The sequence below is a fragment of the Oryx dammah genome, unplaced genomic scaffold, assembly GCF_014754425.2.
Source record: "Oryx dammah isolate SB20612 unplaced genomic scaffold, SCBI_Odam_1.1 HiC_scaffold_23, whole genome shotgun sequence".
Classification (NCBI taxonomy): domain Eukaryota; kingdom Metazoa; phylum Chordata; class Mammalia; order Artiodactyla; family Bovidae; genus Oryx; species Oryx dammah.
The window spans coordinates 117,577,996-117,593,093 of record NW_024070207.1 but is presented as its reverse complement, the minus strand read 5'-3'; the positions used below and the strand labels follow the sequence as shown (position 1 = coordinate 117,593,093).

Below are 15,098 nucleotides of genomic sequence, written 5' to 3'. Positions count from 1 at the left end.
CAAAGAGTATACTCAAGCTATATACATATAACTTCACCTCTGCTAGCCCATATGTGCGTGTGTGTGTATGTGCTCTGTTGTATCCGACTCTTTGCGACCCCATGGACTGTAGCCCGCCAGGCTCCTCTGTCCATGGGGATTCTCTAGGCAAGAATATTGGAGTGGGTGGCCATGCCCTCCTCCAGGGGAATCTTCCCAACCCAGGGACTGAACCTGCATCTCCTGAAGCTCCTGCATTACAGGCAGATTCTTTACCGCTGAGCCACCAGGGAAGCCCCATTTTCCTATTAAGTAAACACACAATACTTAAATGAGCATGGAGTATATATGTCCCTGAATGTGCAAAGCCTAATTTCAGAAACTGTGCCTTAAACCTGCATGCAGAAAAAAAGTTGACATGGCAGACCTGACTGCTATCCTTGGAAAGGCCTGCTTACAAGGTTGGCCCTTGTCTGGCATCTGGAAACTTGGATTTGGGGAGAGTTCCTGCCATAATCAGGCTTCCCTGGTGGGTTAGCAGTAAAGAATTTGCCTGCAATGCAGAAGACGTGGGAGATATAGGTTTGATCCCTGGGATGGTAAGATCCCCTAGAGGAGGAAATGGCAACCCACTCCAATATTTTTTGCCTGGAATATCTCATGGACAGAGGAGCCTGGCAGGCTACAGTCCATGAGTTTGCAGTTAGAAATGATGAGAGCATGCACACATGCTCACTATTAACAAGATGTGATAAGAGTGGCTCGCTGTGCCTACAGTGTTGGAAGAAACGATATGATTTATGTAGAGCACCCGCTTTCCTCCTGGGAGTCTGGAATTTTGACACTCTGGAGGCAGAGGGGACCTATGTGACCAGCCCTCAGGAAAAATCTTGGGTGCCAAGCCTCTAATGAGCTTCCCTGGCAGTCAGCACTTCACCAATGTTGCTACAGCTTGTTCCTAGGGGATTCAAGCACATCCTCTGTGATTTCACTGGAGGAGGACCCTTGGAAGCTTAAAGGTGGTTTCCCCGAGACTTCATCCGACTAGCCTTCTCCTCTGCTGATCTGGCTCTGTATCCTATCACTAAAATAAGTTATACTCATGAGTACAGCTGTATGCTCAGTCCTCTGAGTCCTGATGACTCACTGAACTTGGGGGTCCTTCAACACAACCTGCCTCTGTACAACACGAGATTTCACAATGAATGGCTGAAACATGCAGAAGACCAGCAGGGGCTCACCATCAGATTCAACTTGTGGTTGATGGCCAAGGCTGAGTGTTCCAGGGCTTTGAACACGGAGGCATAGCAGTCCCTGAGCTTGGTGTATTTGCCAACCAGGGCAATGGAACATGTTTTCTGTAACCTTTCATACCTGGGAAGGAAAACAAGCTTAAAGGTTATATGCATGTAACATCACATCACAAGCGTAATGACAGCCACTGTTCTTATCCCAAGGCACTTTTTAAAACCTGAGGAACAGACGTGCCTTGAATTTGATGTACTTGACTCAAATTTCCCACCCTACCCCCAAAGAATAAAAATCTGTACTCCAAGATATTTGAAAATCATGAGAAAGCCCAACATTGGCTTATATGAGCAAGCACAGACATAAATCCAAGGAGAAAAAGAAAAAGTTAAAAGCATTACAAATAAAAAATTAAAAAGTCTCCCCATCTCATCAACATGAGCTGTCCTTAAATTCACTTATAAGGTGACACTGTATAAGAAAATGTACTCCCAATAGGAGACACTACAATATTAACTTTGTAAGGTGACATCATATGAGAAAATGAATTCAAAGTGTCTACATTAAAAATTGTTACATTCCCAGCTGACCCACAAAAGCCAAGTTATTTATGACATTCCTAAAGAATGGTGCTGAGAGAACTATTTAAAATACTATAAGCCACTTACATCATTTTTATGAGAAAATTCCATTCTACATAAGATGCTCAAACACAATTTGCCATTAGAGATACAATCTTTACTGTTGCTTCTGTCAGGAGATCTGTTCAAAGTACATGAAAAACATGCGGTCTGGTACTAAGTATGTGGAAATGTCACTCAGGGCTTGAAGATCTTTTAAGGCTCTGAAGCAAACTCTTCCCCCAAACACCTTAGAAAAATGTTACTGGGATAAGGAACATTCCTCTTTTATATCTATATCTGCAAAGAGTGAAAGAGAAGCATGATGGAAACAGGGTAGGAGAAAAACACACGAAGAGTAAGAAGTCAAAACTGACAGCAGAGGTGACTTTCTAGGCAGGCAACTGAAGAACGTCAGAGAACACTGCTAAACCCTTAACTTGCCACTTAATTTTATGTTGCTCTGGAGACTGCCTGCCTGCGCTTCACCTCAGCTGTACAAAGGACGTAGGTAACAAAGCAAGTTGGTATCAAGGCAACATTCCAAGATGACATGATGGGGGGAGCGCATCCTGTCCCAGAGTTTGGCCCAGGGGAGCACAGCAGTCTGGCTGAGGCTTCAGCCCACTCTCACACCTCCACTGCCAGAGGGATGCAGGGCTGCAGTCAGCATGGCCAGTCCCTCCTTCCACACATCTCTCTCTCCACTCACTTGTGGCTTGTTTTCCCAGGGAATGAGGGGTCACGCAGCAGCCAGGTGGGACAGGGGAGGCCACTGGGCAGCCCAGCGTCCGGGGAGATAAGCTAAGCTTACACCCCTGTGCCCTCCTGCGCTCTTGAACCTGCAGTCTAGCGCCTCCCTCCCCTCGTGCTCTCCATTCAGCCATCAGCCGGGTATGAGGCCTCTAAGCAGCACTGGACCTCCATGATCAAGGCTGCCCCTTTGACTTCTGTTTGCCTTCTTGTATCTATCTCTCTAGAGCCTGTACTGAGGGGACGGGGTCTAAAGAATGGACACTTCACACCTCTATGACCAATGAACCAACATCACAGCCAACATGACGCAGAGAGACTATTGCTCAATATTCCCCTTGCTTGAATCCTGAGCTCAATGGTGGCTCAAAAAAACATACGTCCCCCAGAACCTATGAATGTGTCCATATCTGGGTGGGGGGGAACACTTTGCAGATGCAATTAAGTTAAGGATCTCCAGATGAGATCATTCTGGATAGAATGGGCCCTGACTGCAAAGACAAGCATCCTTATAAAAGAGAAAGGAAGAGGACACAAAGGAGAAGGCCATGTGGCAAGAGAGAGAGAGAATGGAGTGACATGGCCATAAGCCAAGAACACCAAGGAAGCTAGCCCACAGAGGCCAGGAGAAACACATGGGGCAGATTCTACCCCAGAGCCCCGAAAGGAACCAACCCTGCTCACACCTTGATTTCCTATTCCAGACTCCACAACTGTGAGAGAACAAATTTCTGTTGGTTTAAGCCACCCATTCTGTGGTAACTTGTTATAGCAGACACAGGAAACTAGTACAAAAAACAAACTCTGGCTTTAAAAAGCACAGAGGCATAGAGTATAGTTTAGAACTAGTTTCAATACAGAGTTAAAATATTAAAGTTTCTCATGCTTAAAAAGGATCAGCCCCAAGTACCTAGAAAATTCCCACAAAGTGACTGATTCCTTAAGCATTCTGGAGGACGGGGGCTTAACTATCACCAGTCATTGGAGCACCTAAGTTCAGAAAATGCACTTCATTCCTGGTTCTACTTACCCCACAAATTCTAAAACGCTTTTTAAATTTTAAAATGAAAGGGCAAAAGAACTTTCAATCTACTAGTTACCTATCAAAGGTCAGTGATTTTGTCGCCATCAAATCACTTGTTTTATTATGAATTTGCTCATTTAAACACATTTCATGGGTTTTGACAAATCAAAACTATTATGTTTGGAAGCTCAAATTGTCCCATTTCTAACCAGTCAATGCTCTCGGTTACTCAGTCGTGGCTGACACTTTTCGACACTATGGACTGTAGCCCGCCAGGCTCCTCCGTCCAGGGGATTTTTCTCAGCAAGAATACTGGAGTGGGTTGTCATTTCCTCCTCCAGGGGACCTTCCTGACCCAGGGATCAAACCCTAGTCTCCTGCATCTCCTGCACTGCAGGCAGATTCCTTACCACTGAGCCACCAGGGAAAGGGAAAGGGAAAGTCACTCAGTCGTGTCCAGCTCTTTACGACCCCATGGACTATACAGTCCATGGAATTCTCCAGGCCAGAATACTGGAATGGGTTGCCATTTCCTCCTCCAGGGGATCTTCCTGACCCAGGAATCAAACCCTAGTCTCCGGCATCTCCTGCACTGCAGGCTGATTCTTTACCAGCTGAGCCACAAAGGAAGCCCAAGAATACTGGAATGAGTAGTCCATCTTTTCTTCAGCGGATCTTCCCAACCCAGGAATCGAACCAGGGTCTCCTGTATTGCAGGTGGATTGTTTACCAACTGAGCAATCAGGGAAGCTCCCCCTCCCAAATATTTTGATTATTGTAACAGACATCAGTAGCCAATAGTGCCTGATGTGAAGTTAAGGCCCACAGTATTTTCTCTCCAAATTGCCACAGCATGGTACTAGCATCCCCTAGTTATATACAGATGGGAGAACAAGCCCAGAGAGATTAAGTAATCTGCCTAAACTCACACAGCTAGTGAAAGGAGAAGCTAGGGTCTGAATCTATGGTGCCTGACACCAGAGCTTACATTTTTTTAAATTGAGATATAAGTGATATATAACATTAATTAGTTCCAGTCACACATGATAATTCAATATATTTATATATTACAAAATGGTAACCACAAGAATTCTAGTTAACATCCATCACCACACAAAGTTATAAATGTTTTTCTTATGATGAGAACTTTTAAGATCTACTCCTCAGCAACACTGAGCCTACATTTGTAACTACTGTGCCAACTGCCTCTACCTCAGCTACATGAGAAGTGAAGCAGCCAGGAGTCTATGGAGTCATGCCTCATCAACATTTATATAAGAAAATAGGTGATGGGGATTTCCTCTGTATACAACATCAAATTAGACAAACCTTGCTGAAATTAATATGATTGTCTTAAAGCTAAAACCTATCAGGGGTTTTTAATACCAACACTGATAGTTCGTAACTGCAGGAGAGAACAACAATGCTGCAGCCAAAACTTCCTATTCAGAAGGATTTCCTTTAAGGAATGTTAGCCAAATCTTAAAAATAAGCAAAACAAAACAAAGCCTATAGCATTTTAAAGTGTTTAAAATATTCAGAGACTAAATAATAAATCAAAATGCTTCCAAAACTTTTTTTAAATTCTGGAATCCAAGTTCTTTCAATTCACTTTTGTTTAAGTAGAGCAAAATCAAAGGCCCTGCAAATCTTCAGAGTACAGCAAAACACCCTGACAATATGCTAGAGCTTTAGATATTTCCCAAACCAAACATGCCCAGGTGGAAAGCAGACTGCTACATAGTTATCTTCTAAGGTAGACCTCAGTCCTACCCCCAAAGCCAAGAGTTAAGGAAGATTACATTAGTAATTCCTTTCACAGTACCTGTCAGCCATATTTCTCCACTTGGAAAGCAAACTACTTGCAGAATCCCCAATGGGCAGATCCAATCTCTCTTTAAAATATTTAATGATGCCTTGTTCCTCCAAAAGCACAGGCACTCGGTAGGTGGAAGAAACATCATGGATACATATGACCTGATTAATGATGATAAAACACCATATTTAATGGAATGATTCAAATATGCCACAAAAACATACACAAGAATGAGCCAAAACTCAAGAGAGATGGCAGTTTATTTATACTGACAGAAGAAAACCAAGAACCCAGCAACTAAACAGGAGTCAGAATTAACACAAGGTTAGTTTCATCTAATTACAAAACACTGAAGTCATTATTCTACACCTGGAACCATGGATGCTATGGTAGAATATATATATATATATATATATATATATCTCCTGTGCCAGGAACTAGGAACAAAGAATACACACACATATTTTAAACGTTTGAAATTTCTTAAGTTACAGGAATAACTTTGTTAGGTTAACGAGGCTGGCACTGAGATGACTTTAGGATTAGAGGCGTCACAAGAAAAAGCAAGCTAGTCATTAGAAGGCTGGAACTTTCAGCTACCTGACCGCCAGGGAGGGGATGGGAGCTAGAGACCGAGTTCAGTCATGTGACCAGTGATTTACTCAGTCATGCCCATGTAATGAAACCCCAATAAAAATGGTGAACACCAGGCCTCAGGGGAGCATCCTCGTCTGTGAATATCAAATGTAATGGAAAGGTGCCCTCTAACTCCACAGGAACAAAAGCTCTTGTGCCTGGGACTCTTCTAGACCTTGCCCTATGTGTCTCTTCATCTGGCTGTTCACTTACACCTTTTATAATAAAATAGTAATAAGCAGAGCACTTTTCTGAGTTGTGAGTCATTCTAGAGAATTATCAAATCTGAGGTGGTTACGAGAAGCTTCAACTTTGTAGTCAGCCAGGCAGAAGTGGGGTGGCTTGGAACAATGGAAACCTGTGGCTGGTGTCTGAAGTGCAGGGCAGTGTTATAAAGGCCTACAGAGTCTGATGCTCACTCCAGGTACTGAGCATCTGAGTTGAAGTGCAGGAACCCCAGGGATGTCAGAGATTTGGTGTTGGAACATGGATGCTTTATATGTCAGTATCCAAGACACATGGCCCAAGGCACTATCTCCTAAATCTAGGTTTAGACAGTAGACTTAGTATACACCTTGTCTTCTAAGTATGGTTATGTGGTTTGTTCGTTCACTCATTTTTTGTTGTAGCTGCTACTATAGTTGCTTTTTTGTCTGCCCTTCATTTGGGTAAATTTATAAGCACACATTGAACACAGTCAAATTAATTACACCTATGAGGGGAGAAAGGCTCTTTTAAATACCAGGTGGTACGATTGTTTTTCACACCCTAATGAGCTTTCACCATCCTCTCAAGTACAGATAAAGGGCTACTGGCAGGCGTTTAAGGATCTGCCACATCCTAAATAAAGGCCAAGAAATGTTCTGCAAACTCTGTGTTCAGTCTTTCCAAATCCATAGCTATCCAACCAAGGGTTCTTAAGCTGTTTGGACATTGACAACTTGATTTTTAAGACAACTGTGTCTCATCTGTGCATTCCCTGATGCAATTCAAAGTGCCAAGATGTCACTGATATGAGGCTCCATCCCAATTATTAATTAAAATTAAATCTCTGGACAGCCACAACTCCCAGAAGTGGAAGGCATGGGGCGTGGAGCTATTTACTCATCTATCCTCCAGGCCAGAGACATTTTTTCAAATATCATGGTAACAGAGCACATCACAGAGATGCCTGTGACCTTCCACTCCCTCCTCGGCAATCCAAGTGAGAAAAGCTCTAAATGCAAGTTCACGAGGAACTAAGCAAAGGGAGAATTAACTCATGTTAAAAAAGGCAATGTGCTGACAGATGTAGACAGCAAACTTATGGTTACTAGAAGGTAAGGCAAGGAGGGTGGGAGCAAGGGAGAGAGATAAATTGGAAAACTGGGATTGACATATACACACAACCATATATAAAATAAATAATAATAAGAACCTACTGTATAGCACAGGAAACTCCACTCAATACTTTGTAATGACCTATATAAAGAATCTAAAAAATAGTGGATATATGTATATATATAACTGATTCACTTTGCTGTACACCTGAAGCTAACACAACATTGTAAATCAACTGTACTTCAATAAAAAAAAATTTTTAAGCAATGTGCTAAAACAAAATGACTAATAAGCTAGCCTGTGGACTGACAAGATAGAACATTCTTCAGAATCTATAAAGAAAATAAACTCAGGAATTCCCTGGTGGTCCAGTGGTTAGGACTTAGTGCTTTCACTGCAGTGGCTGAGGTTCAATCCCTGGTCAGGGAACTAAAATCCTGCAAGCCATGCAGTGCAGCCAAAAAAAAAAAATAAAATAAAGAAAGAAAAGAAATTTCACATGGTTGAAAGTTTGGACTGTATCATCTGTTTTCAGAGGTCTTGGCAACCCAACTCTAAAAGCTGTATCCTCCTCCTATTTCAGAAACCAGGTAAAATGTGTGTGATATCCATACCAAGTACTATTTACAAAAAAAAAAAAAAAATGGCTTGATGACATACAGATACAGAGGAGTGCTTTAAATCTGCCATCACATTTTTCAAAGGCATTCAGACTTGTGCACTGACCCTGAAGCATCAGCCAATGAATACATCAGCCTGACTCCTGAGACTCAAGAAATCTGAGTAGGTGGTTTTTAGGCTTCAGAAAACCTCGAGATAATCTGAAGGAAACAAAAGGTTTTTGCCAAACCTCACCCTTTTCCTGAGCATCCATCAAATCACCTTTTAAACTCCAATCCCTTGTGCTTGAGCTTATTACAAACAAGAGACAGAGATAAGTGGATAAAAGAAAAGCCAGTTCTCAGATACACAGGTGGAAAGTCCTACAGAACAGAGGACCTGAACCCACATCACAGGAGTTTTTGTAGCAATGAATTGAACTGAGGCCACTGATGTAATCAGAAGTGATAGTGTGAATGTCACTGTAATGTGTGGTTTGGGGTGAGCTAAGCTGTAACAAGTACAAAGGAGAAATTGAAGCAAAAGCTCTAAATGTCCTGAAAAGACAAGATAAAGAGACGATAAGCAGGCTTCAAATGGTTCTCTCTCCAGAGGCTGGACTGCAAGTTTAAACAAAAATCCGCCTGGTTTTGTACCTATAATTAAAAGTTAAGGAGTGAAATACACAATCTATTTAAGGAGAAAGTAGTCTCAAAACTGTTCACTTAAGGGCAAGGGAGCCATAGTTGCATATGAGTCCCCCAAAGCTTTTATAAACATTGTGAAAAGTAATGCGATAATTTAAGAGGTGTAAAACGCTCGCATCAGCAGAAGTGCCTGCAAGGCAATCAAATCTAAAGAGTAGCACTAACCTGTTCAGGGTTCACGTGACAAAACATAGAAATCTTTTCCTTCACAGCCATTTCGATGGGCGTTGAACTCCGGCAGACAATCTGTCAAAGTCGGTCATGCACAGGTTAGCAGGCAAGAATTATTGAGCTGTTTACACCACCATTGGTTTTCAGGAGGAAGCTATGTCAATCTTGCTCCGAGAGACTTGACCGAGTCTTGACTTGACTTTATGGAGACTTGACTTCTCCATCCTTGGCATCCCACTGGGTTACTAGAAATTGGTCTGAGCACTAATACAAGCAAGTGTAACCAAACTCACCACAAATCCACTGGTAAGAAATGTCACAGCATATGTGGTGAACAGACATGAGGCTCACAAATGTTACTTCCTAAGACTACAAGAAGAAAGCCAGTTAGGCAAACGCTTCTCTAAAGGGCCAAATGGCAAAAGCTTTAGCTTCTGCAGCCATGCAGTCACTGCCCTGACTCCTCAATGGTTCTGCCATGGTGCACAGGCAGCTATAAACAAATGTGGACAATGAGTGGCAGAGTGTCACAGCACAACTTCCTTTACAGGCAGCAGGCTTGCAAGCCCTTACTTGCTCACCCCAATCTAGACTACTGGCCATAATTGGATTACTGCTATAAACAAGAGAAGGGCTAACCCAACCTAGCAGGCTCAGAGGGAAATCTCCCAGGTCCCAACTCTCTCCAAAGGACCCAGGGACCACACAAATGACAGGACACTGCACTTGCCCAGATGTCAGTGTGGCCAATCAAATGAGGGCCTGGAGAAGAACAGATGGCCAATTTAGAAATGTGTGAAGCAATAGTTGATGATGAGGGAATAAACCTTCCCCAGGTCCCAGATACAAAAAGTTCAGTCACTGAAACCATTTGAGAGCTAGGACTCAGATGATGCTACAGGTTAGGAAATGGAGGTCCTAGTGCACAAAACTTACCCACTCTCATTAACTCACCAAATCAGGAGACAGGCCTAATCCCCTCAGTGCACGGACACTGTTTTGTGTGGGTTTGGTTTTTTGTTCTCCGGTAGCACTGGGCTGAAAAGAAGTGGGTCACTGTCAGTATGCTGGACATCTGGCTCTTCTGGATAATGAATGGCTCCATGATTTAAAAGGTGGAATAAACAGAGCATCACAAGAAAACCTACAGGAGTTGCTGTCTACATACTTATCTGGAAAACTCACCTGTGGGACAAGGCTAACATGAATATTACAGAAATTCTCTCTTTTTGCTTTAAACTGAAATTGTCTGAATGCTTCCACAAATGGCATTCCTTCAATGTCTCCAATGGTGCCACCCAGCTGGGAATGGGAAAAAAAGACACAAGACATCATATAGATTCCATGGTATACAGCCTAATAGAACAATTCTTATTACACTAAGCATAAGAACTAAAGTCCCCTGAAAATGGGGGATCGCTAAAAGGCTATGAACCCTTCATCTCACCAAGACTGAAACAAACTTTTTTTAAAGAAAAGGAGCACTTTAAGAAAAGAGAAGGGAATTTCTAAGCAGATAAAAAGACTCAGAATACACACCACCAGGAGTAAGATCAGTTAGCTTCTACCAGTGGTCCCACTGGAAGGGAGATTTCAAATCCAGTGACAATATGAGAAAGGAGAGAACCATCTGGCTCTGCCCAGTGTGAAATAGCATTCTCTCTCCATCTCTGCATGAACCCACACACACACACCCACACACACCCTTCTATGTAGCAGAACAGCCTCCCTGTAATGGTAGTACTACCAGAATTAAATCACTACTATTAAAACATGCTGGCTCTCTGAAACAAATAGTACCGAAAGCCCTGAGAATATTCCTGACAGTGTAATCCTTTGATAAATGTTAACTTAATTTACATTGTACTGCCAATAAAGTTACTTAAGCATTTTACTTAGACGAAGATAAAATTCACTTTAACCCATTCATCCTCACCATATTTAAATACTCAAAGATTATCACATAGATTTTTAAATTAATTCTTTAGCATTTGAGTATCTACTACAGGCTCAACACTATAAAGAAGCCCCCAGGAAGAATTTAGGACAACCTGCTTGCTCCTGAGGAGCTCAGAAGTGAGCGAGGAAAATAAGGCAGAGCCAAAGAACAATAAGCAAGAATAAAACTGGAGCACTAAGTGGAATGATCTGGATGTTGAGAAAGAAGAGATCTTGGTGGACCCAAGCCCAGAATTCACCACCTTCCCTGGCTTCGAGTACTTGACTGGGTCCAAAATCTACCTGTAGCCCTGACATCTCTCCACTGGGCTTTGAAGCCAACTTGTCCTTGATGTCTCAGATGGGTCAGCAAGTATTCAAACTTACCATGTCCCACACTGAACTGATCCCCACAGCCCTGGGCCTGCTTATCTCGGTGCTTCCTCCCTCATCTCAGCAACAGCATCTCTTCCCAGTAACTGGTTCAAGCTAGAGGTCTGGAAATCATCCTCAATGCACCTGCTTTTCCTTATCCAACCCCATCCAGTGAGCTGTACCTCCAAAATATGCTTGCAAACCTCTCCACTGCTACCACCCTAGACGCCCAGGCCAACATGACCTTTTGCAGGGATTACTGCAATCATCTAAGCCCGGGGTGGCTGAGATGGCCTGCTGCCTGGTTTTACACATGAAGCTGTACCAGCACACAGCCCCACCCACTCACACATCACCTAAGGCTGCCTGGGCACTACAAAGGCAAAGTGGAGTAGTTGTGACAGAGACTCTCTCACCTGCAAAACTACACATATTTACTATCTAGCCCTTTACAAAGTTGGCTGCCCCCAATTTTAATGGCCTCCTAGCTTCCACCCTCTCCTGTCCTACCAACTGTTTGTCATATAGCAGCAGAGTGACCTTTTAAAATTCAGAATACATCTCTTCCATGCTTATATTTTTCAGCAGCTCTCTGCTTCACTAAAAATAAAATCTAAACTCCTTTAGGCAGCTAACAAAAGGACCTGAATGATCTTGCCCTTGCACATGTCTCTAATCTCATCTCATGTCCCCACTCCCACCTGCCCTTTTCCCATCCCCCTACTCTCCCACCTCCACCTCTGCACTTCAATCTCACTGGCCTTTCAAGTCCTCAGACAGGCCATGCTCTTCCTTCCTGCCCCGTAGGCCCTCCTACTCACCTTCTTCATATACACCTGCTTCCCTTTTATCCTTCAGCCCAGAGAGCTGTAGGCCCCTCAGAGAGTGCAACCTTGACCACACACCTAAAGCACTCTGTCTGTGCCCTTCCTAGTAACACAGCACAGAGTGCCATTATTTTATTTGAGTTCTTATCTCCTATCTCTTGGGCTTCCCTCGTAGCTCAGTGGGTAAAGAATCTGCCTGCAATGCAGGAGACCCAGGTTTGATTCCTGGGTCGGGAAGATCACCTGAAGAAGGAAATGGCAACCCACTCCAGTATTCTTGCCTGGAGAATCCCATGGACAGAGGAGCCTGGCAGGCTACAGTCCATGGGATTGCAAGAGTCAGACACAGCTTAGCAACTAAACCACCACTCCTATCTCTCTACCCCACTAGGCTGTAAGGTCCTTGAGGGCAGGAACTTACAGCACTAGCCCAGAGCCCTGCAGGCAGCGCTGAGTATTTAGATTAATAGGACAGGACAGAAGGTCTCGAAATTTAATATAAGCCCTAGGTCACAGCATTCTAGTACCTGTTACCATAAGTACAACAGGATCAAACTAAGATGTACAAGGATTTCATTGTTACAGAAGAAATTATTCTTTACTAACTTTAACTAAGATAACAAAACAAAATTAAAATTCAAGTCTCCTGGCTATGGAACAGATAGAAATATATGGTCATTCTATAAGTGAATGACAAACTTAATTATGAAAATTCAAGAAATAAAACATGCAATCAGGAAACTGGTCGCGGGGCGGCAGGGCGCGGCGGCGGGGGGCGGGGGGTCGGTCAGGGGTGTAAGTGCTCCCTAACTATAATGTATCAGAAGCTAATGGGGAAAAAAATTAGGGAAAAAAAAAAGAGGTCTGCACTTTAAACCGTAAAGAGACATTTTCTGGTTTTTGATGGGGGCGGTATTCTGGGAACAAGCAGGGAATCCAGAAAAGGAAGCAAAAACTGTAAACATTATCTGCTTTTGCCCCCACATGGCCTATACTGGTACTGCATTCTCTCTGCCAATTTGGAAAGTACCATTACCTCTCCTTTGGTTCACCATTACCTTCACTGTGATCAGAAACTTTCAGTTATTACTAGAGTAGTCCTAAGTTAATTCTCTTCCCATACAACAGGGAAAATATCACCCATAACAACGTTTTAAGATCTATGCAAACTGAAGCAGCAGCAAGCAAATCTATGAGATGTGCCATGTCCACTTCACCTTTAAGGAAAGGAATCTTTCTCAGAAAGTTGCTGAGAATAAATCTTAAAAATTCTCATCACAAGAAAAAAAGTTTGTTTAACTATGTGAGATGATGGATGTTGACTAAACTTATTATGGTCATCTACTCCCAATATATACATATATCAAATCATTATGTTGCATACCTAAAATGAATACAATGTTATATGTCAGTTATATCTCAATAAAGCTGCATAAATTTTTAGTTAAAACATAAAAATAAAACTAAAGGAGTCCTTACATATATGTATAACTGAATCTGCTGTACAGCAGAAATTAACACAACATTGTAAATCAACTATACTTCAATAAAATTAAATAGACATATACAAGAAGATTAAGACAACTTTTTAAAAAATTGTTTTATTTTATTTATTGGACACAAGCATGTGGGATGTTAGTTCCCCAACCAGGGCTCAAACCCATGCTCTCTCCATGCTCAGAGTCTTAACCACTGGACCACCAGGGAATCCCCCTAAGACAACTTTTAAAATAAAAAAAAAAAAGTAAAGGAGTCCTTTTGGGGGGAAAAGAAGAAATCTTTTATTCCTTTAAGTCAGGTGTAAACTATTCCAGGCTCATGCTTGGATGACCTGCAGTGATAGGAATAAAGTCTGTCAGTTCCACTGGTCTAAGAAGCAAAGGGCTCATCTGCCAAAAAAAAAAAAAAAAAAAAAAAAGGCTTTGGAGACATTTCAACAGCTTCTACATGTTTAAAACTAAAAATCAGCTTTCGTGGTCCTTCTTTAAAATCTTACATTGTGCACAAGCACAACTGTTGAGCACAACTTAAAATGAACCCAAAAGGATACCTGATTTGTGTCCAATAAGCAAATATAAACAAGGTTGACTAGAGAAGAGGTTTTGCTGAGGACAACCTGGCACAGTATAAAAGCTTTGTTCAAAGAGGATTCTCAAAAAGCAATAGCTAGAAAAGCTAAGAAGATGAAAAAGAAGTGTTAAGAAGACTTCTCCCACGGCCAAATAGGGCTTATATTTTTTGGTGAAGTTCAGCAGCAGCTCAACTACATTTTAAAAAATACATTTACTCTTCTCTTTTTGTTATTATTATTTAAAACATATATATATATTTTATAAGAGCAGAATCAAGGAATAAAATGCAAAACATTCATATACATGACCATTTCGAACTTTTCCTGGGATTAAGAAAAAGCTATTCCTTCACCTATCAAAACCTAAAAGTGAGGAAAAAAATCAATAGAAAAGTTATAAAAAATGTTCAGGCTTGGTCGTTACTTTTGAGCCCCAGGACCAATTCTGGGAAGATCCTTTCTCTTTAGTGTTGCTTGAACAACAGCAAAAATCAGTGAAAGCACTAGACCAGCAGAGTCCAACAGAAATATAATGTGAGTTACACACATACGTTTAAAGTTTTTAGTTGCCATATTTAAAAAAGCAAAATTAAACTGGAGAAATTAATTTTAACACTACATTTTATATAGCAGAGTATATCCAAAATATTATCATTTCAACATATCGCCAATTTTTAAAAAATTATTCGGTGCTTTACATTCTTTTTTTTTAATACTAAGTCTATGAAGTCCAGTTATATTTTAAAGTCACAGCACACCTCAGTTTGAATGGTCTCCTTTCACGTGTTCAACAGCCCCATGTGGTGAGTGGCTACCGTACTGGACAAGGTGGTACTCTGCAATAAATAATCAGTGTAAACCAAAGGAGTGAGGGCTTGTCCATCCCTCTGCTGGGCTTGAATAAAATCAGTCTTGGACTGATCTTTAAGATACTGATATTGTTAGTTGGCATTAATTTGTGCTTTTTCAAAAATTAAAACAATGCATGCACATAGTTAAAGAAACAAATTGTA

The 15,098-nt window shown here is 41.8% G+C and overlaps 1 protein-coding gene across 1 annotated transcript in view; it reads right to left on the bottom strand.

Moving 5' to 3' along the window:
• Positions 1-15,098, bottom strand: part of CTPS2 (CTP synthase 2) — a 104,530-nt gene that overhangs the window by 77,496 nt on the left and 11,936 nt on the right. Inside the window, exons 4-8 of the mRNA XM_040266559.1 lie at positions 10,060-10,176; positions 9,829-9,912; positions 8,869-8,949; positions 5,450-5,601; positions 1,221-1,353 (exon numbers count right to left, since the gene is read on the bottom strand). Of these exons, the coding sequence (XP_040122493.1) occupies positions 1,221-1,353; positions 5,450-5,601; positions 8,869-8,949; positions 9,829-9,912; positions 10,060-10,176 (567 nt within the window). The remainder of the gene's footprint in view (positions 1-1,220; positions 1,354-5,449; positions 5,602-8,868; positions 8,950-9,828; positions 9,913-10,059; positions 10,177-15,098) is intronic.